This window comes from Balaenoptera musculus, chromosome 8 (genome assembly GCF_009873245.2).
Source record: "Balaenoptera musculus isolate JJ_BM4_2016_0621 chromosome 8, mBalMus1.pri.v3, whole genome shotgun sequence".
NCBI lineage: Eukaryota > Metazoa > Chordata > Mammalia > Artiodactyla > Balaenopteridae > Balaenoptera > Balaenoptera musculus.
The window spans coordinates 56,446,438-56,466,734 of NC_045792.1; the positions used below are offsets into that span (position 1 = coordinate 56,446,438).

At 51.9% G+C, this 20,297-nt stretch overlaps 1 protein-coding gene across 4 annotated transcripts in view; it reads left to right on the forward strand.

Moving 5' to 3' along the window:
- The first annotated feature begins 494 nt into the window (after positions 1–494).
- CHRDL2 (chordin like 2) overlaps positions 495–20,297 on the forward strand; it is a 33,566-nt gene continuing 13,763 nt past the window's right edge. For all 4 annotated transcript variants that reach the window (XM_036861139.1, XM_036861142.1, XM_036861140.1 and 1 more), the window contains exons 1-4: positions 495–1,011; positions 11,527–11,639; positions 15,709–15,802; positions 18,067–18,209. In XM_036861139.1, the coding sequence (XP_036717034.1) occupies positions 930–1,011; positions 11,527–11,639; positions 15,709–15,802; positions 18,067–18,209 (432 nt within the window). In that variant the 5' untranslated portion in view covers positions 495–929. The remainder of the gene's footprint in view (positions 1,012–11,526; positions 11,640–15,708; positions 15,803–18,066; positions 18,210–20,297) is intronic.

Here is a 20,297-nt window from a genome sequence, read left to right on the forward strand (position 1 = left end):
CCCTAACCTGAGCGCCTCTCGGTTCCTCAGACCGCTTCCCCTCCCCGACTCGACATCTCATCCTTCCCCACCCCCACGTCCCACCTGAAACCTAACTGGGTTCGGTCCTCCTGCACTCTGGGCGCCGCGGGGAGTCAGGGGTTAAAACCCGTGGCCCGGGTGGCTCCTTCCCCCTCCCCAGCCCCCTCGCCTCCACTCGGCGCCGCGCCTGGAGCGTCTGTCCCAGAGACCGGCACTAGAGAGGAGGGGGAAAAGTGGGCCTGTTTCTCGGGTGGCCAATCCACCGAGCCCGCGGTGCCCCAGAGGAGGCGCCAGCGCTAGGCCAGCGCCAGGCCGGGGCTGCCTGCTTCCCGCGGCAAAGTACAAATGCGCCCGAGCGCGGCGCCTGGCGCCCTTGGCGTGCACAGCCGGCCCGCGCGCAGCCTCCCCCAGCGGCCGCCGCGCCGTCGCCGCCGCCGGTACCGCCGCCCCGCCGGGCCCCAGGACCCCGCGGCCCGACCCCGAGCCCAGCGAGCAGAGGGCGCCGGCCGCTTCTAGCCCGCACGCCCGGAACAGCCCGCCGGTCCCGCGCGCCTCGCCCAACGCTGCGCGCTCGGTGGACCCCTGTCCTCTCCTGTCTTTCTTCTCCACCCCTCCCTCTCACCTTCTCCTTTGCTTTAATCGCTTTCCCCTCTTGCATACCTTCCTCTATCCCTCCATCTCTTTCCCTCCGTTCTCTTTCCACCTTCCCCTTATTCCCACCTTGGACCTCTCTTTTTGTCCTCACCACCTTCTTCTCGACGCTTCTCTGAATCTCCACTGTAGCAGCCGCCCTCCCTGTGTCTGTGCATTGCTTTGTGGCCCTGTGCCTCAGTGACCCCCTCATCTCATTTTCTCCCGACTCCCCCTCCCGGCTCAGCGCCTGGGGGCCTGGCCCTGGGGAAGGAAGGATGGTTCCCGAGGTAAGGGTCCTCTCCTCCTTGCTGGGACTCGCGCTGCTCTGGTTCCCCTTGGACTCCCACGCACGAGCCCGTAAGTAGCGGGGTGGGTGTGCTGGATGGCAGAAGAGGGATGGGAGACCCGGGATGCGTGGGAAAGTGCCAGGACTTGGGACCCCAGACTGTTCTGACAGCCATCCAGGGAGCACCTGTACCGGGAGGGTGGAGACTTCTCTGCGGACCAGTATGGGCTCATGAGTCTGGGAGACTGGGGGGAACTTGGCAAGACTCAGAGCCAAGGGGGCTGCAGCCATGGACCCGAGGAGGAGGGAACTGAGAGCAGTGGGAGAGTGGGCAGGGCACTGTGCTTTTTGTTGGGGAGGTGGTATGCTTATTCCTAGTAGAGAGTCTGGTATGTTTGGCTGTAAGGGTGTGATGAAGGCGAAGAGGCTATTGCACTTAAAGAGAGCCAGTGGAAAGAAAGAAGAGCTAACTAGGATAACTTTCCCATTACTTTTCTCTCTTGATGCTCACAACACTCCCATGAGGTGGGTATTATCATTTGCATTTTACAGATGAGAAAACTTAAGCTGAGAGAAGAAACGCGCTCAAGTTTACAGAGGTAGTGAGCTATCCAAAGCCAGGACTCTCCAGTTCCAAATCCTATGCCTTCTTCCCCCGTGTCCCACAGCATGTGGAAGGAACCCTGATTTGGAGTTGTGAGACACTGGAAGATAGCAGGGCACAGTGAGATAGACCAGGGTCTTCACTATCCCAGATCTGTTGAATACCAGCTGGTAGGAGGCAGGCATGGAGGGCATGTCTCGGAGCCTCAGTTTGCTAATCTATAAAATGGGAGTGAAAAATCCTAGGACTGTTCTGAGGATTAAATTCAAGAAAACATGGAAAGCAACCAGCACCAGCAACTCGCTGGTCCATGGTAGGTTCTTGAAAAACATGTTCCCTAATTCATGCTTTTCCACTTAGACACAGCGTAACCGCAAACAGTTTATATAATCTCTCTGAACCTCAGTTTCCTCACTGTTTCCACAATAGGCTGGTGGACCTCCTCCCCGTCTTCTGCCAATCTCTTGGAACGCTGTGAGGATGGAAAAACAAAACCAAAGATTCTCTTAAAAAGAAGGAGCTTAGTTCAAACCCTGACATACCCAATAAAGAAACCGAGGCCCAGGGCAGTGGTCTGCTCCAGGTTACACAGGGCGGAGCCTAGGATGAAACCCCAGTTTCCCAGCCTAGAGCTCTTTCCTCTCCACAGCTCAGCTCCCCCACCTCTGCCTTCTTTTGCACGTGACTTTCTGGAGCCGGCAGTGCTGGATTTTGTTTCATTCTTGTCTCTGATCATAATGGCAGGCTGCATGTCTGGTCGTCTCTGGGCTGCCAGCAGCATGAAACTCATAGAAGTCCTTAGTAACAAGTCCTGAAAAGAGCCCAGGGTTGGTTCAAGTCCTGGCTCTGCCTCTTAGTAGCTGTGTGACTTTTCATAAGTGACAACTTCTCTGAGCCTCAATTTCTGCATCTATCTAAGACCCATACTCACCTGGAACCCGAACACTTCATGGGAGGATTAAACGAGGTGACTGTGTTAAGTACCCAGCACAATGCCTACTACTCAATCAATGTCTCCTCCCCCTCTTGGAGCCCTGGAGGTTTCCTCCTAGTACCTTCCTGTTGTTTCTTAAAAGAGACTTAGCACAGGAAGCCCTCCATGCCTGCCTCCCTTCCACTTGGCACATGGCTCTTAACCCCCAAGGCTTTTCTCCAAATTTCGTTGCCCTGGATGTGTCTTAGAAAGATGTCCTAGAATCAGATCTTTCTGCAGATTGCTCATGTCCTACCCACACCTCTCCTCCTTGCCTCCCACAGTTTGTCAGCCCTCTACAGCCTTGCTTAGGTCACACCTCTTCCAGCAAACTCTCCCTGCCACCTGATGCACTCTGATCTCCCCTCCTCTGTGCCTCCACTGGCCTTTGGGCCATGTTTCTCACTAGGTGCTGCCAGTATTCCATCTCCCCTAGTCTGGAGCCTGGTTCCCGACATGCAAGAAGAACCTCAGAGCAGAACTGTTGAGTTAATGTGAGGTGGACTGGTAGTCAGAGGGGTGTAAGATTCTGGGATGTCAAAGCCAGAAGAACCTTTGAAAATCTTCTACCCCTCGATGTACCAATCCTTATAGTTAAACTGAAGCCCAGAAAGGGGGAGTGACTTGCCCAAAGTCACAAAGCAAATTTATTAAAGCAAAGAACAGAGGCCTGGATCCTAGTCCCCGATTTGTCACTTACTGGTTGTGTGAATTAGGACAAATCACTTTCCTTCTCTGAGCCTCATTCTGTGTAGTACTAACAACCTATGAATCTAGAAACAATCCTATAGTCATTTGCCCAGATCTTATGTGAAGATCTCCTAAGAAGACCCTCATCTTAGTTTAGTAAGTTTAGTTAGTAAGGTCTCGGGCCTGTTATAGGTAAGAAATCTCCTGGTGACATCTTAGGTGCTTTCAGAAGTGGTACCAACAGATGGAAATTCTCAAGCCCGTGTGGTGTCTGACTCCTGAGGTGGCCCAGTCCTGCAGAATGCCTAGGTCCTGTGAACATGCGTGGCAGCTTGCTCCTTATTTAAAGCACAAGGGTATTCAAACAAAGGTTATTCTATCCTTGGCTCTATTTCCAGCCACAGATTGAGCCTTGATCCTAGCCCAAACTGAATCTCAACTCCAGCCACAGGCTGAGGCCTAATCCTCAAACACTACCATAGATCAAACCCCTATTCCATTCCCAGCTAGAGCCCTTAGCCAGGGTGAGGTCCCTGACCTGGTCACTGACCAGTACTGTTGCCAGTCCCAGGCTGAGCCGCATGCGTACATGATGTCAGTCGCTTTGGGCACCCATCCCTCCCTTCTGTCTGTGGAACAAGAACCTGCCTAGTACCTTGACTCCCTCTCCAGTGCTCTTTCTCCTATGTCAGCTCCTCTTCTTTGTGCTCTTTCCTTACTAATTGTGCCCTCCACACCCCCCTTTAAGGTGTCCAGCACACTTCTGCTTTCTCATCTCTCCCTCCAGCCAATCCTGACTTCAGGAGAGAGTCAGTTATCAGGTAAAAGCATCGGCTCCTCTATTCTATCTCCAAGGGTTATATATACTATGGGAATCAAAGTTTTTGTTCCCAGGTGACAAAACCCCAGACCCCATAGGCAGAGATGGGGTGGGAAGGGAGCTCCCATGGTATGATATGGTACAGAGGGCAAACTTGGAATCAGGAGGTCAGGGCTCCAGCCCTGGCTCTGCCACCAATTCCAACTGTGACCCAGGGCAAATTGCCTTTCTCTGCCCCTGAGATTTCCCCAGCTGTAAAGTGAGATGGTTGGAGTCAAATAGATAATCACTGAGGACCATTCCAGCTTTAACATCCCATGAATCTAAGACTCTAAGAACCAAAGATGCTGTTGCCTTGGTTCTGAGTCTGCTCTGACCTTTGGAAAAGGGAGTTGGGAGAGTGTGGGTCGGCAGCCTGGTACTCCTGCCCTGCCAGGGAGGACTGGATAGACAGACTGATTCTCAGACACCAAGAGAAAGTGCCTAGAGGGCCTGGCACAGTGAGTACAGAGGGCTGACATCTGGCTCCAGTCAGGCCCCTCTCTGGGTCTGTCTAGGAGGTTCTGCACCTCCTCTCTCCCACCAGTAGAGGTCTCTGTCTCACTCACTGGCTTGCCGGCTGCCGAGCCGAGCAGGGCAGCAGCTGTGCAGTTGCTCCAGCTGTTGCACCTGTTCCAGGACTGGCCTCTCAAGTTCCCCCAGCCGCTGGCCACGGTGCCAGGCTCTGGGAGAGGGACCTTGAATCCCTTGGACTCCCAAAGAAGAGGACTGGCACGGGAGCAGTGCTGCTGGGGGGTGCAATGCAGAGATCATTGCAGGCATCCCCCTGCCTCTGGGCAGGATCCCATCCCAGAGAAGGCTGTTCCACACTCTTCTGTTGCAGTCAGGATTCTTCCTTGTGTCTCAGCTAAATCCTTTTGTTTGCAATTTAAAGCCATTTCTTCTGATCCTGTCCCTTAGGGTATGGGTTTACCTATAATCAGCCCCCACCTACCCAGATCTGAAGACTGGCATTGGAGTTCTTGCTAGCAAAAATCAATGATCTTAGACAAGTCCCAATCCCTTTCTGGGACTCAGTGTCCACATCTGTAAAACAGGGGATTGGACATCATCTCTCAATCCCTAACTTTCTAAGATTCTGTAAGTCTATAAATGTACACGTCCAAGGCAGAATGGAATATAAATAGGGTCTTCTATGCCCCCTGACCTTTGCCAGGCAACAGAGCTGCCTTTCCTGGTTTGAGGACTCTCTCCTTTGAGGTCCTTCTATGCTCCTGAACATCTGCCATGTGCCAGGTAAGAATTCAGCTTCAGGGAAGTGAGGGCCCTTTCCCTAGGTTGCACAGCTCAGCCACTGAGGAGCCGAGGTTTGTACTTCTGATTCCCTTCGGAGGCCTCCCCCATCGAGTGCCAGTGCCCAGAGCAGAGCTTATGTCTCAGAGGGGAGCAAGTTTGTTTGTGTGAAAAGGGAACTATACATAAATAAAGTATGGCTGACTGGGCGTGAGGGAAAAGATGTGAACGTTCTCACATTCCCTCGCAGGCTGGCTCTCTCTAAGGTTTCCTGAGTTCTCTCAGGCTGGGGACAGGCCAGCCACAGTTCCAGCCCCAGCTCCACCTGGTGCCATTTTCGTGGTCTTATCCAGCCTCTCCTGCAGCCCAGAAGTTTCCTTCTTGTCTTTTCTGTCTCTTTTTGGAAGAATTCCCAGCCACACTACCCACTCCTGACTACTCCATAAGGGAGCTTTATCGCAGCATGAGGGTTTCAAGGCAGAACGTGCATTGACCTTGGATGGGGCAGCTTGGGAATTTTGACTTACACGTGAAGATCATGGAATCGCTCAGCCGCATACCTCCCCAGGCTCCTGGCCTTTTTGTACATGGTGTTTGGTTTGGTGGGTAATTTAGGAGTTCAGATGATGGGAGATGGAAAGGGGAGGTCAAAGGCTAATTCCCATTAGGTGGCAAGATCAAAGTGCCTAAAGGGATTTGGCCCTCCTGTCACATCCTGAATTTCCCTTTTTGTTAAAGCAAGAGGTTTCCAGGATTAAGGGCCAGCGATCCCCTCCTCTTCCAGAACCTCCCTCAACTCCATTCAGCCTCTCCCTGGTCTCTCTGATGTTTAAAGCACAACATCATGCATTCATTTATCAAGTGCCAACTCTATGTAGCCTCTGCACGGAACACTGGAGATACAAAAATGAATGAGATCTGGTTCTTGCTCTCAAGAAACTCACAGTTTAGTAAGGAAGAGGAACCCATTCAATAAGTATTTCTAATCTAGTATGATGAAAATTGTGACAGAGGGCTGAACTCAGTTCTGTGGGACCCCACAGGAAGGACTGGCCAGTGGCCCAGAAGGTTTGGGTGGCTTCACGGGGTGGCATCTAAACAGGCTTTGGAAGAATGAGGAGTTGGTCAAACGTTGGAGATGGGGGATCACATTCCAGGTGGAAGAAACAGTGTGTGTAAAGGCACAGAAGCCTGAAGGAGCGTGGGTGGGGGCTGGATGGGGGGAGTGAGAAATTTAGCAAGAGAAGGTGAGGCTTAAAAAAGGGCCACCACAGAGAGTTCTGCTGGAAAAGCAGGTGGGAGCCTGCTCGTGACAGGCTAGGGTGACGTGATAACATTGTGACAGATCCCAGAGTCTGATAAACGTTGCTACCCTGAATTCAGATTAGGTCAACCCGTCTCTACCTTGTTAACTCCTTCAAGGTCCAGCTCAGGAACCTTCTCAGGGAAGCCTTCCCTCAAGCCCCCATGCTTCCACTATTTTAGAACTTGTCAACTGTATGTATCCTATCTATCTGTCTTCTTCATTAGGCTGTAAGCTCCTTGAGGGTGGGGTGGGTGTCTTATTTAGTTACGTACCAGGCCCATGGACATGTATGACTTGATATACAAAATGCTCAATCAGTGAATGAATAGCAGGAACTAATGTTACTATTACTAATGATAATAATACATCAAAACTAATGACAATAACATTTACTGCCTGTTGTGCTAAGAACCCCACATTCACCTGTTTATTCAGGCCTGAAACCTCAATCCCAGCCTTGACTGCTCTTTCACCCTCTCCACCCACATCCAGTCTGTCTGAAAGCCTACCTACTGTACCTACTTAGTGTTCCTCAAATCTGTACTTTTGCCAATCAGCACTGCTCCTGCCTTGGTCCAGGCCAGCATTATCTCAAAACAGATGACTGTAACAGCCTCTCCCTGGTCTCTCTGCCTCCAGTCTTGCTCTCCAAACCATTCTCCATTCCTGCAGACGCAGTGATGATTCTAAAATGCAAACCTGACCATGGGCACACCCCAGTTTAAAGCCTTTCTGTGGCTTTCCTTTGCCCTTAGGGGTCTCAAGGCCCTTCGTGAGCCTCTGCCTCTTTCTCCAGCCTGATCTCTGGCCTCTCAGCCCTGCCCTCCCATTTTCTCCTCCAACCTTTCTGACCACTTTCGTGGCCGTATCCCAGCCCAGATCTGTGTAGGCAGAGGTGGTGTTGAGGGAGTCTGGCTTGTGAGTGGGGCTAGGAGAGTGCAGGAAACCACAGGAAGCAAGGTTGGTGAGGTTGAGACCTGGGAGATTTGACCTTAATGGCAGGCACCATGATGTTCATGCCCTAATAGAATTCTGGGAGTAGAAGGAATACCATGAGGAACGGACAGTTAGGGAAGTTTGGGGTCAGCACCCAGGTCTGCTTTCTGTCTGTTTGTTTTTAACCTATCATTTAATTGAGCATCTAATACGTGGCAGGCATTAGGCATATTACACATATTATTTGATTTAATTCTGCAATAACCCCCAAAGATTATTACTAATCTCATTGAACAGATATGGAAACTGAGGCCTGGAATGTTTAAATAGCTTGTCTAAATGCAGGCTGCAGATAAAAGCCAGATCCAATTTGAACCCCAGCCTATTGGATTCTGAAGCCAGAGTTTGGGAACTACATACACACTGGGTGAGGGGTTTTGAGGGGTATGAGACCTGTCCCACTTTAATTCTTCTTTGTCTCTCTAAAGCCTGGAACAGGGCCAATCGTCCTCCTCAAACAGAAACTTCCTCCACTAATGTCTTTTTCCTGGGTTAGACATCACTGGCGGGGCACGTTAACTCCGAAAGTCCCCTGAGAGAAGGCGCAGCTGGCCCCTGAGTTGGAGAAAGAGATGATGGGTGGGATGAGATATGGTGGCGGGGTGGAGAGAAGAAGCAGGGCAGGCCTCAGGCCAGGGCTGGAGTGGGAAGGCCACAGAGGACCAACAGAGAGTGGATGGGAAGGGAGGGGATATGAGAAACAGACTTTGCCTCCTTCTCCATGTCATCAGGATCGGCTGCACTGGCTACCTGAGCCTCATCCTAGCCCCCCTTGGAGCCCCTGAGAGCCTAGGTGTATGGGACCATCAACACATCCGAAATCATGGAAGCCTGAAATGATCGAATCTTAGAAGCACAACATCCTACAACTCTAGAAGCTTTGTGTTCTAATGAAATGTAGAATCTTAGAAACCTAGAACCTTGGAATCTTAGAATTTTGAAATCATGGATTCAGAAACTATCTGTACAGTAAACCCGTGAAGATCCAAGTTCACCCCCACCCCTTATTTTGCAGATGGGAAACTGAGGCTCAGAGAAGGAAAGGAGGAGTCTTCCTCAACATCACACAGTGATTTTGTGGCATAAGGAGGCTAGAGCCCCTTCTACCAGCCACGTGCAAGGATGGGGCGAGTGCCAGGACTGCGGGGACGGAGGCAGCCTGAGGTCTTGGCAGTTCTTCCTCCTGCCTGGTTTTGGCGTGGCCTTGGGCACTCACCTCCCTAGAAGAAGAGGGAACTCTGGGCAGTGCTTCTCACCTTGGAGGGCGTGGTGGGCCTGGGACTCCTGGGGTTGGGGGACGGCTTGCCAGGCCTCCACATTCTTAGCTGCTGCCAGGTCCGTCTGTGGCAGGGAGGGACCTCCTGGCCTGGGCATGGGCTGAGACATTCTCTCTGTCTTCATGCTCTGAGCCGGCGGAGAGGGGGAGGGGTTGCCAACTGGCACAGGGGCCGGGCTACAGGGCCGCCCCAGAGAAGGTGGGACAGGTTTTCTTCAGCAGCAAGGCTAAGACGTAAGGCCGCAGCGGTGTTGCAATCGCTCCCTTCTCTGGTGGGGGAGGGACTGAGGAAGAAAGACATTATTCAATCCTCGGAGCATTGGGCTGGCTCTGCCGAGCACCCCAGCTGGGTCTGTGTTCTGCCCTCTCTGCCAGCAGCGGCTGAGAGATAAACACAGCTCATTTGATACGGGCCAGCCGGGGCCTTGCTGGGAACGGGATCTGCTGTCTGATCCCCCCTCTACTATGCGGGGCTGGAGAGTGGGTGGGGAGCAAACCAAGCCTTGGCCGCCCCAGTGGCCACTGAAGCGCAGACTCTGAGGGCATCACGACCGCGGCCTCAAATCCTTGTTTTGGGGAGGCCCAAGAGGCAGAGCAGAAGCAGTGCAGGGAGCCGGGGAGGCTGCTCTCAGCTTCTCACAAAGGAAACTTTCTAAAGCTCCGCAACGGCCCTTAGCTCCTGTCCTCCGCTCCAGGCCATCCCCAGCACGGAGAGGGGATTCTGGCCTCGCGGGTGAGCTGCCCTCGCTACTGTACTGCTTTCCATGCTCTGTGATTCTGTGAGTTTAAACATCTAAGAGAATGATTCAGAAAGTGTGAGACTCTAGAAAGTGTGCAGGAGGAGGCATGAAAGGCAATCCCCTCTAGATTCTAGACCAATAGGGGACCAAGAGAAAAAAATAGCGAATGGGGGATGGTGGCCCGTGGGACCGAGAGAATAAACCTCTAGGCCCTGAGTTTGAGCACAAAGCCATGGCAGGTGAGGTGAACTAAAGGGATCTCCGCTTGGGAACCTGTGGTCCTGGGTTCAAATCAATAGGTGGGTGGCCTCAGGCAAGTCACTCCGTCTTTGTGATCCTCCGTTTTCTCATCTAGTTTTCTTATAATCATGGTAACGATCCCAATGACCCTGCAAAACTGACCTTATCCTCTTGAATCTTGAACAGATGACAATGTCCATCTTGCAGGGTCATTGTTACCATAATTATCATAATAATAGCATTCAGCTAAGTGTCAGGAACGGGGCTAAGTAAGCACTTTCCAAGCATTATTCAATTTAATTCTCAAAACATTGATGTTAATAAGATAATTAAGTAATTTACGTAAATAGAATATCATCAACAAATGTTGGTTCCTTTCTCCAAATTTCAATCTCATTTAATTCAACACGTCTTTATGGATACTTAGCTTGTGCTGGGCCTCCCAGTTTCCCCCTGAAAGAGCTTAGATTATTCTTTGGATAATGGAGAGGTTTTTGTAGGAATGATAGCAACCCTTCTGGGTTGTAAAAATCAGCAGGTACCTGTATGGAGGAGGGTTGGCAGGGATAGGGCCAGAGGCAGAGGAACACAGCAAGGGGGCCTCAACGCCTGAGCTGGAGCCCTGACCTGGGGCTAGGTGCTGAGCTGGTGAGAGGTGAGGACATGATTGTTCTAGACAGAGCTTGAAAGACTGGGCAATTGACGGGCTGTGGGAGGAGAGAAGGGGTGGAGGTCTCAGGAAAGCAGGATTGCAGGAGAGATATCTAACCCACATAAGGAAATAAACTATTTTAGTCATTCTTAGAAGCATTCATCTACATATTGACGACTGATACGCAGATTACAAAAGTAATCAAGTGATGTGCACAGTACCAATGGCTATATTTAAGGATATTTAAAAGTCAGTTTTCTAACAACCTTTCACTAGGCAGCACTTTGTTTTCCCAATTCAAGCACTTTCCATCAGAGCTCAATGAGATATAGGGACACAGTAGAGTATGAAAGCAAGAAAGCTGCTGTCATTGGCTTTATTCGAAAGATAGGTCACATGGCCCAGAGAAGGGGTGTGTGTGTGTGTGTGTGTGTGTGTGTGTGTGTGTGTGTGTAGGCAGGGGAGCAGCAGAGGGCAAGGGAGGGGAGGGTGCAGAGATGTAGTAAATAAATAAGCAAAATGGGACAAAGGAAAAGGAAGCAAGTGTGATTATGAGGGCAGAAGGAGCACTGCATTGTGAGTCAGGAGACTTTGGCTGTCATCCCTGCTTGATGACTGACTTACTATGTGTTTTTCGAGGTGTAGTTTGGCCTCTCTGGGCCTCAGATTATTCATCTAATTATAATAACTAACATTAACACCACAATTTAAATCTGTAAAGCATGTTCACTGCTTAATCCCCTAACCACGCTGTGAGAGAAGTGTTAAGGTTCAGAGAGGGACAGTGACATGCCCAAAGTCACACAGCAAGTGTGTGGTCAAGCTGATATTCAAACTCAGACATTCTGGCCCTCTGACTAGGAGAGCACGTCCTGTGGATTCTCTTTCACTTGAGTGGTCCAGATGACATCCTTCCTAGAGCCAGAAAGGAGGGAAGAGGCAGGGACTTCAGGCTGGAGCCTCCTGGGACTGATAAAGCACTGGTTGGTTTGCCAGGCCCAGACATGTTCTGCCTTTTCCACGGGAAGAGGTATTCCCCCGGCGAGAGCTGGCACCCCTACCTGGAGCCCCAGGGCCTGATGTACTGCCTGCGCTGTACTTGTTCCGAGGTAGGTTCCTCTGGCCACCTGTGACAGGTATGTCTGGGAGACCTCCAATGAAGGCACCCCGGAGGGAGGGAGGACAGCCTGACTCTGAGGGTCAGGGGCACTCTGGAACTGGGTCCCCTAGAATTGTGCTCTGTCAGCAGCAACTGAGGGACTTGGGGCCACACCACTTCACTACTGGGTATCTAATACATAGGCAAAGATGCCTACTGTGCATGCCTCCCAGAGATAAATCACACAGTGGGTCGGTAGCTGGGCTGGGATGAGGACCCAGGCCTCCCATCTCTCATCCAGCCTTCTTTCCTGCTGGTGCCAGCCTCCCTGTGCCCATGCAGCAGAAGACAGCCTTCCTGACCTGACCTCCTAATCCTTCCTTTCCTCGGGCTATCTCCTCCAACCACCTCTCTTGCCGCCCTGCCTTAGGATGCGTTCTCCCAACACCACTGGTCCAAGTATTTATTCTTTGCAGCTTCACCCAAACGCCACCTCCACCAGGAGCCTTACTTGATCCCTCACCTGGAAGTATTTTCTTCTGGGAGGCCACCTAAGTTTCTCTGTCCCTTTCTCCTGATCACTGTTGGCCAAGTAACATGGTTGTCTGTGTCTGTTAGTTACTGCCTCGCCTAGATGGAGCCCTGGGAGTAGGTCTTCCTAGGCATTCACTCATGCCCATTTCGGGGTCTTGCAGAAGGCTATACCAACTGGGGCAGAGACCAGATCTTCTGTTAACCTCTGTCTCCCCCCAGCCCACCCCAACCCAGTACCCTCCACAGGCCCTTGTACAGTCAACTGGGTGGAATAAACGAGAGCCCCACGTGGTCCAGAATTCCCAGATCAGGTATGGGGTTAGAGGATGGCGAAGGAGGGAGTGATTGAGAACAGGGGTCCCCAACCCACGGTACCGGTCTGCGGCCTGTTAGGAACTGGGCCACACAGCAGGAGGTGAGCGGTGGGCGAGTGAAGCCTCATCTGCCGCGATGCTCCCCATCGCTCACATTACCGCCTGAACCATCCCCCCCATTGCTCGCATTACCACCTGAAGTAATATTCCCGGCCCTCACCCTGCCCCGTCCGTAGAAAAATTGTCTTCCACGAAACCAGTGCCTGGCACCAAAAAGGTTGGGGACTGCTGATTTAGGAGACTTGAACCCCCTCGGCCCTGGCTCAGCTGCCGGTGGCCCAGTCTCATTGGTGTGAAGTCTGCAGCTCTCTCTGTCCAGGCGAGGGTGCTGGGGGGAGGGAGTACCTAGCTCCCAGCTGCAGCCAGCCCCTTAGCTCCTCTCTTTCCCTGCACAGCCAAGGCTGTGAGAGCCTCCGTTGTTAAAACAATCCTCAGGGTGGGAGCAGAGAAGAGCTTCTGAGGAAACACTGGGACATGGAGGGGGCGTGGGCCAGCCCCTCTCCTGACTCTGACCACTGGGGTCTCACTCCTCCTGGGGTCTTTCCCTCTGATTCCCCACTGCTTCTACCATGCTGGCCCCTGGTCGAACCTGACGCCAGTGGGAGCACAACCCCCCATCCCTGCTTCCCCTTGGTTTTCCTTAGCACATCTGAGGCCAATCAGCTTTTTCAAAAAGAACTTTGTGAAATATAGCCAAAAAACAGGAAGGAAACCATAACAGAAAATTCCAGACATATCATGCGGTCCAGTTGACAAAGTCCAAGTTTTGTGATCCAGTGGAGCTAATTCATTTCTCCCTCCCCAGAGTTCACACATACACAGTTTCCTCACCCCAAGGGGCTGTAGCTGGCATCCCCCCAATACATCCTGAATCCCTTCCTTCTCTCCATCATCACTGCTCCCCCCTAATCTAAGCCACCTTCCTCTCTCACCTAGGCTGCTATGTGAGCATCCCATGAGGTCTCCCTGTACCCCTTTCTAATCTGTCCTCCGCACAGCAGCTAGAAGGATCTTTTCTGAACAAAAAACTAATCATGTCATTCAAAAGCTCTTAAAACCCTCCAATAGCTTCTCGTTGCACCTAAAGTAAAATTCAAATTGCCTGCTGTGGGTGCTATGTGATATGACTCTGCCTTATTCTCCAACCTCATTTCCTACCTGCACCAACACTTCAACTCATTCCGACTTGTTCCTCCACCCGGAATGTTCTTCCCCCAGATCTTCCCAGGAACGGTTCCTTCTCATCTTGCAGTTTATAACATAAAGTTGCCTCCTTATGAGGCTTTCTCTATGGCTGTTTCTAAAATAGTCTAACCTTGTTAACGCAATCACATTACCTTGTTTTATTCCTGTTATAAATTTAACATCTGACATGATCTTGTTCCTACTTATTTATTTTTTATAGTCTGTCTCCCCCTGCTAGGGGGGAGCTCCGTGAGAGCAGAACTCTTGCTTCTCGCTCACTGCTATGCCCCTAGTGCTCAGAAGAGGATGTGGCGCCAGCTGTCATGCAGTAAACATTGAGTGAATGAATTAGTCCCCGCCCCCTCCACCAGAGGCACTTTCATGGAAAGTGCACAGACCCTACACAGTGCTCACCTGCTGTGTGTCTTAGGCAACTTGACCTCTCAGAGGCTCTTTTCTCGTTTTGAAATAGTGGATAATAAATAGTATCTACCTCTAGGGTTGTTGAGAGGATGAAGTGAGAGAATGCATTTCTATATAACATAATGCCCATACCTAGTAGCCACTCAATAAATGGTAGTTATGACTTTCCTGAGAGGCACCCTTTGGCTGCAAGGCCTCCTGCCTTGCCCCTGCCCTTTCGCCCCCCTAGCCTGTCTCTGCCTTACTTCCTGCTGCATGTCGCTCATCATCTCCACCCCTTGGTTCCTTCAAGGCCAGAATCAAGAGAGAGATTCTAACTCTTCAGACAACACAGTTCCTCATACTTTACCCTAGTTTCTCACCTGAGAGGCTCCGTTCACCCTCTGGACATTTATCAAACACCCCTGTGTGCCAGGCCTCTAGAAGGCCCCTTTTGGAGCTCAGACCAATCCTGTGGACTCTAGGATGTCCCTTAGCACTGATTAATCCTTGTGATCACCTCTGGCCATCTGGGGAAGCAGTGACCCCAGAGAGACTAAGGCCTGCTCCAGGGTTCTCCATGAGGCAGGAGGCTGCCTTGGGAGAAGTGTTTCGGGGGCACTCAGCTGGGGCTGGAAACACTCTTGCCAACTCCAAAGTTTAAACAAAGCTGGCTCCATTTGACTAAGGGAGAGACCATCTCTCCTTCCCCTCCTGGCTCTCATTCATTCTCTCATTCGTTCATTCGAACTTCAGCAGGCACTCGTTTGGAGCGAGGCCCTGTGCCCACAATTCAGAGATGAATAGAGTGAGGCTTGGCCCTTGTTCTTGGGAATTCGCGGTTGAATAGAAGAGACAGATGTAATGGTTTGTTACAACACAGGGCAACGCCCTTACAGCAGAGGGAGAGGAAAGTGTGGGACGTCTGTGACAGGCTGACACACTGCCTGGGAAAACCTCCAGTGGTGGCCTCTCCCTCCAGTTCTGTTTCTGCTCATCTCTCTGAATGCTTCTCTGCCCCTTCCCTCTCGTTTGCTGTATTTGAAAAAGTCCAAGATTTCAGGCCCTTCCTCTGGTACCAATCCCAAGGCTTTGTGTGGGATCAACCACACCTCCCAGAGACTTAGAGAGCAGATCACAAAGCCCTGAGTCTTCTCCACATCCTGTTTCTAGCTGTGTCCCCATCCCTGTCACCTCCCTTTGTGTGTCACACTCCTCTCTTAGCCCTGAGGCTCAGGTCCAGAGGTAAAAGAACAAAGCCCTGGAGTTAAAAAAGCACAGTCAAGATCAATGTTAGAATAACCCAGTCTTTTACTTGTATTTCTCAAATACCACAAAGGGACACAAGATCTGTGCAAATCCAGGCACACGGTGCCCTCCTCCGTGGTGGGGAGGGACACGGATGGGCGAGCCAGACAAATGAGCGGGGGAAGGGGAGAGACTGGGCACACGGAGTTTATCACTTTTATCCCATCGCAGGCTTAAAACGAGTACAGTGCCCTGCAGTTGGGAGGGGGTTTGGGGAGAGGACGGTGGGAGACAGTGGCTCCTTGGAAGTAGGACTGACCCCTGTGTCGCCTTCAGAGTGCCCATGTGAGCTGCTACCGCCTCCACTGCCCGCCTGTCCACTGCCCCCAGCCTGTGACCGAGCCACAGCAGTGCTGCCCCCGGTGTGTGGGTAAGTAGCCGCGCTCCTGCCCTTGTGCCAGCCTCCCGCTGGCCCCCTGACCCTTGACCCACTCCTGGCACAGGCCTCCGGCTGAAGGAGACCCCTGGAATGAGAGGGGCAGTCTGCAGACACCAGAACTGTTGAGACACCAAGGTGCTCAGGGGAAGACATCCTCCATGGATCCCCAGGGAGGGCTGGGGTAGCCACAAACTTCTCGTACTTAAGCAGCTGTGTTTGGCAGGAAGACAGAGAGAATGTGGAAAATAGCTGAAGGAAAATGGGCATGCTTGGCCTGTTGACGGCACACATGGTCTCCTATCGCTCTTGGGCTGGCGGCCAGAGCCTGAGCGAGTGGACGTGCCTTGTGTAAGTGCAAGTGAGTGAGCTGGGGCTGGGAGGCCCTGCAGGGTCACCCCAGGGTTACCAGCAGGGGCTGGGACTGGCCGAAGGAGTTGGAGTACATGTACTCTGAGATTCCTCCCAGGGCTGGGGTTTAGGGATGCTGTGCGCCATGATGCTAAATGTCCATGACTTTAAGAACCTGCTAGGAGCCTCTGAGACTCGGATTCGAGGAAGCAGAGGTAAGAGAGAGGAGAGGAGAGGTGGTCTGGGAAGAGACTGGCATAACCAAGTGGCAATGAGGAGCAGCCAGTGGGGAGAGCAACTCAGAAGCAGGGACACGTTGAGAGGAGCGTCCACGTTTAGTAGCGTTGGGAAGGTGATGCGTATAGCTGATGCACTTTGTTGTACAGCAGGAACTAACACAACGTTGTAAAGCAATTATATTCCAATAAAGATGTTAAAAAAAAAAAAGTTAAGTTGGGTGAGAAAATAAAAAGAAGGTGATGATGGGAGGGAGGCTCCAGGTTGTAGCCTCAGCTCCGGACTCTGGAATCAGGGCTCTCCTGGGGAGCTGGGGGCCTGTGTGGAGTACGTACGTAGAGGGGCTCCTTTTCCAAGTGGGACCCCAGTAGGGCTCTGACCATGACTCCAGCTTGGGTCATAGTTTCCTGATTCTGGGTTCCCTAGGGGAGCAGAGGCTTTGTGCATCATCCTGCCCAGTGAGGGGGCATCACGCCTCCTCCCCGGCTGAGGCTGACCCCGGGAGTCCTGACCACGCCTTGCGGACTGTGCCTTGGCCCAGACCCCTTCTTCCTCACAGCCTCCCTCCCTCTCTCTTTCCCAGCCTTGCCCCTTTGCCTGCCTGGTCTGCGAGCTCCTCAAGACTCAGCTCAGCCATCAGCCCCTTCAGGAAGCCTTCCCTGACCACCCTCCCCGGCTGAGTTAGGGGCGCCTCCTCTGTGCTGCCACAACTTCTGTGCTTCCATCGCCCTAGCCCATACCACACCAGTGTCACTGCTTGGGGCCTGTCTCTACCCAGTGAGACTGTCAGTTTCCTGATGGGAGGGGCCGGGTCTTATTCGCACTCCATTCCCAATGTGTAGCAGGGCGCCTGGTGCAGAGAAAGTGCTTAGTAAATATGTCTTGAAAGAATGAGCAGGTTGTGACCACCTAGAGGGGTGGGATAGGGAGGGTGGGAGGGAGACGCAAGAGGGAGGAGATATGGGGATATATGTATATGTACAGCTGATTCACTTTGTTATAAAGCAGAAGCTAACACACCATTGTAAAGCAATTATACTCCAATAAAGATGTTAAAAAAATAAAATTAAAAAAAAAAAAAAAGAATGAGCAGGTTCCCCCTGGACAGGAGGCTTACCCCTCTACCCAGCAGGGTGAGGGCCGGCTAATTGGCAGGTGATGGGGAGGGGGCTCTGGTGGCCAGGGAATGGCAGGAGCTGACACCAAGCTTACACAAGCACAGTCCATATCATACCAGCTGACTCCACTAGGATGAAACTCCATGTGGGACCTTGTCTTGTTCACTGCTGTATCCCCAGCACCTAGAACAGTGCCTGGCACTAGGAGGTGCTCCATGGATGCTTATTGAACGTTGAATGAACTCACACAGGTCCCCACTGAGTGGGGCTCAGTGTACCTGAAGCATCTGGCCTTGCCTTCTTGCTTTGATCAGCGCCAGCTCTGAAACTGAGGGGCTCAAAGGCCATGGGAGGGAGTGACATAGTCAGACATAGGTGTCCCGGGGACCTCTTTGTTCACTGATAGGAGGTCTGGCTGGGAAGGCTGAGGCCAGAGCTTGGTTTAAATGATAGCAAGGGATAGGATACAAAAATTTCAGAAAAGTGACCCAGTTAGTTCTGGCGAAGCTCTTAGACCATTTTCTCCTTCCTCCTTCCCCTCCCCACCTGCAGAACCTCACACCCCCTCTGGGCTCCGGGCCCCGCCAAGGTCCTGCCAGCACAACGGGACCACATACCAACATGGAGAGATCTTCAGTGCCCACGAGCTGCTCCCTTCCCGCCTGCCCAACCAGTGTGTCCTCTGCAGCTGTACCGTAAGACCTGCTACTTCCCTTTAGCACAGGCCAGTGGTCTGGGCCTGCAGAGCACAGTGGTGTGGACCGGGGCGGGTAGGGGGAATTGTTCCTCCTGGTCAAAGGACAGTGAAAGTGAATGGGCTCACGGGGAAGGGAACATCTGGGACTTGGAATGTCCTGCCTTTCTCTGGGCTTCTGCACCCTCCTAAGCTGCCTGGTCACCTTGCACTGACATTTGCCATTACTGTGTCCCCCAGTAGACTCTGCACTCCTTGAGGGGAGGGGATATATTCAACTCATTTCTATATCCTCCACTACGCCCAGCTCAGGGCCCGGCCCACAGATGTCTGTAATGATTGTTGAATGAATGAGTGAGTGAATGAGTGAATGAGTAAATGATCAGTTATTAATCCTGGGGCACAGAGACAGGGCCAGACTGTCTGCAGCAAATGTAATTTAATCTGAAGCTGCTTAAACTCCCCTGCTGTGGTCGGAGTTGGGCCTAGGGATAGGCAGGGCTGAACCAGCAGTGTTATCAGGGGACAGAAACTGAAGCCAAGCAGGGCCTGAGCTGGAAAGTCTTCCCCTCCTCCTCAGTGGGGGTTCTAGGCCTGGCCCTGCTGCATGTTTGCAGGTGCCCTTCGGCATGTCACCCTCATCCTTGGGCTTAGCGCATCTGTGCTTTGGTGGGAGAAACTCCTGCCCTCCTGATTTCCCTACTACCTGATCATCGAACTTCTCTGGGCCTCAGTTCCTCTGAGTGTGTAAGGGAGTCTGACCAGGTGATCTCCAAGGTCCTCTCCATTGAAGATAATAATCTGATTCAGTGGTGATGAGAGGATAAGAGACCGAGACCCATGTTTCAGGTCCAGCTCTGCCATGGTTCCCTGTGTGACCTTGACAGAGTCACCTCTCTCTGGCCTGCCTCCCATCTTTTCAGTGAGAGGATCTCATCCCTCCAAGAATCTGAATTTTAAGGTATCTGTGCTGCAGAGCAAACAACTTATAATAACAAGAGTGACCACTTAGAAATCAACTGAGAGAATGGTTATTTTTGCAGGGCCTGGGCCTCTTGCAGTGAACTAGTACACTGTACCTACTAGGAAATGCCTTATGTTTATATACAGCATCCCAGTGGCCCTATGAGGGGGATATCACTATTCATATTTTTTAGATAAGAAAACTGAGGCTCAGAGCAGTTAAGCAATTTGCCTAAGGTCACACAGCTAGTTAAGTGGCAGACTCAGAATTCAGACCCAGGGCCACATAATTCCAAACCCACATTCCTTTACCTGCATTGTGTGGCTTCCTGTGAAGGGATGAGCACCTAGATTAGGAGGCGCTGTGAGAAGAGACAGAACTGATGGTGGTGGGGTGGTGAGAGCATTCTTGTGACCCCTTGTCTCCACTCCCTGGATACTTGGGTCTCCCCTTCTTTCTTCTGATCCCTGTTTATATGGGACTGGTTTGAAGGATCAGAATCCTTACTTCTGAGACTCACTGGAAAAGGAATAGGGAAAGGACTCAAGGTAATATCACTTCCTCCCAGGTACACATTGTGCCTTGCAGTTTAACAAGGGTTTTCGTAACCATTCCCTCATTTGATTTCACAACCCAGATGGGAGTGTCCCCATTTCACAGAGGAGGAAACTGAGGCCCAGAGAAGAGAAGTGACTCACCTAAGGTCATCTGGTCTCTGACTCCCAGAAGGCCCTTTCTCCTGCAGTCTTGCCTTTGCAAGCTGGGTCCTGAAGTCTGGGGACCTCGAGTTTCAGTAAGAGCAAGATGAGCCCAAGTAGTCATGCACTCGTCCCCTCCTCTATGCTGGGCTCCCTGTTCTAGGCCAGGGGAGAAGGACACTGATAGCAGTAGGAAAAGCCTGAAGACGGGGTTCTAGCCCATTCTGCCCAGTTGTGTCTCTGACTTCAGAGGGTCCAGGCCCCTCCGCAGTCCCTCCCCATCTGTAGGATGGGAGAATCTCACCTTATTGGGTTGCTGTGAAAGCCTAGGGAGAGACTGGGTACAAAAACACTTTAGAAGCTGAAGGGTAACTGTTACCTCAGGGCCTGGAGTAAGAGTGGGAGGGGTACAGGGACCCCTCCTCTG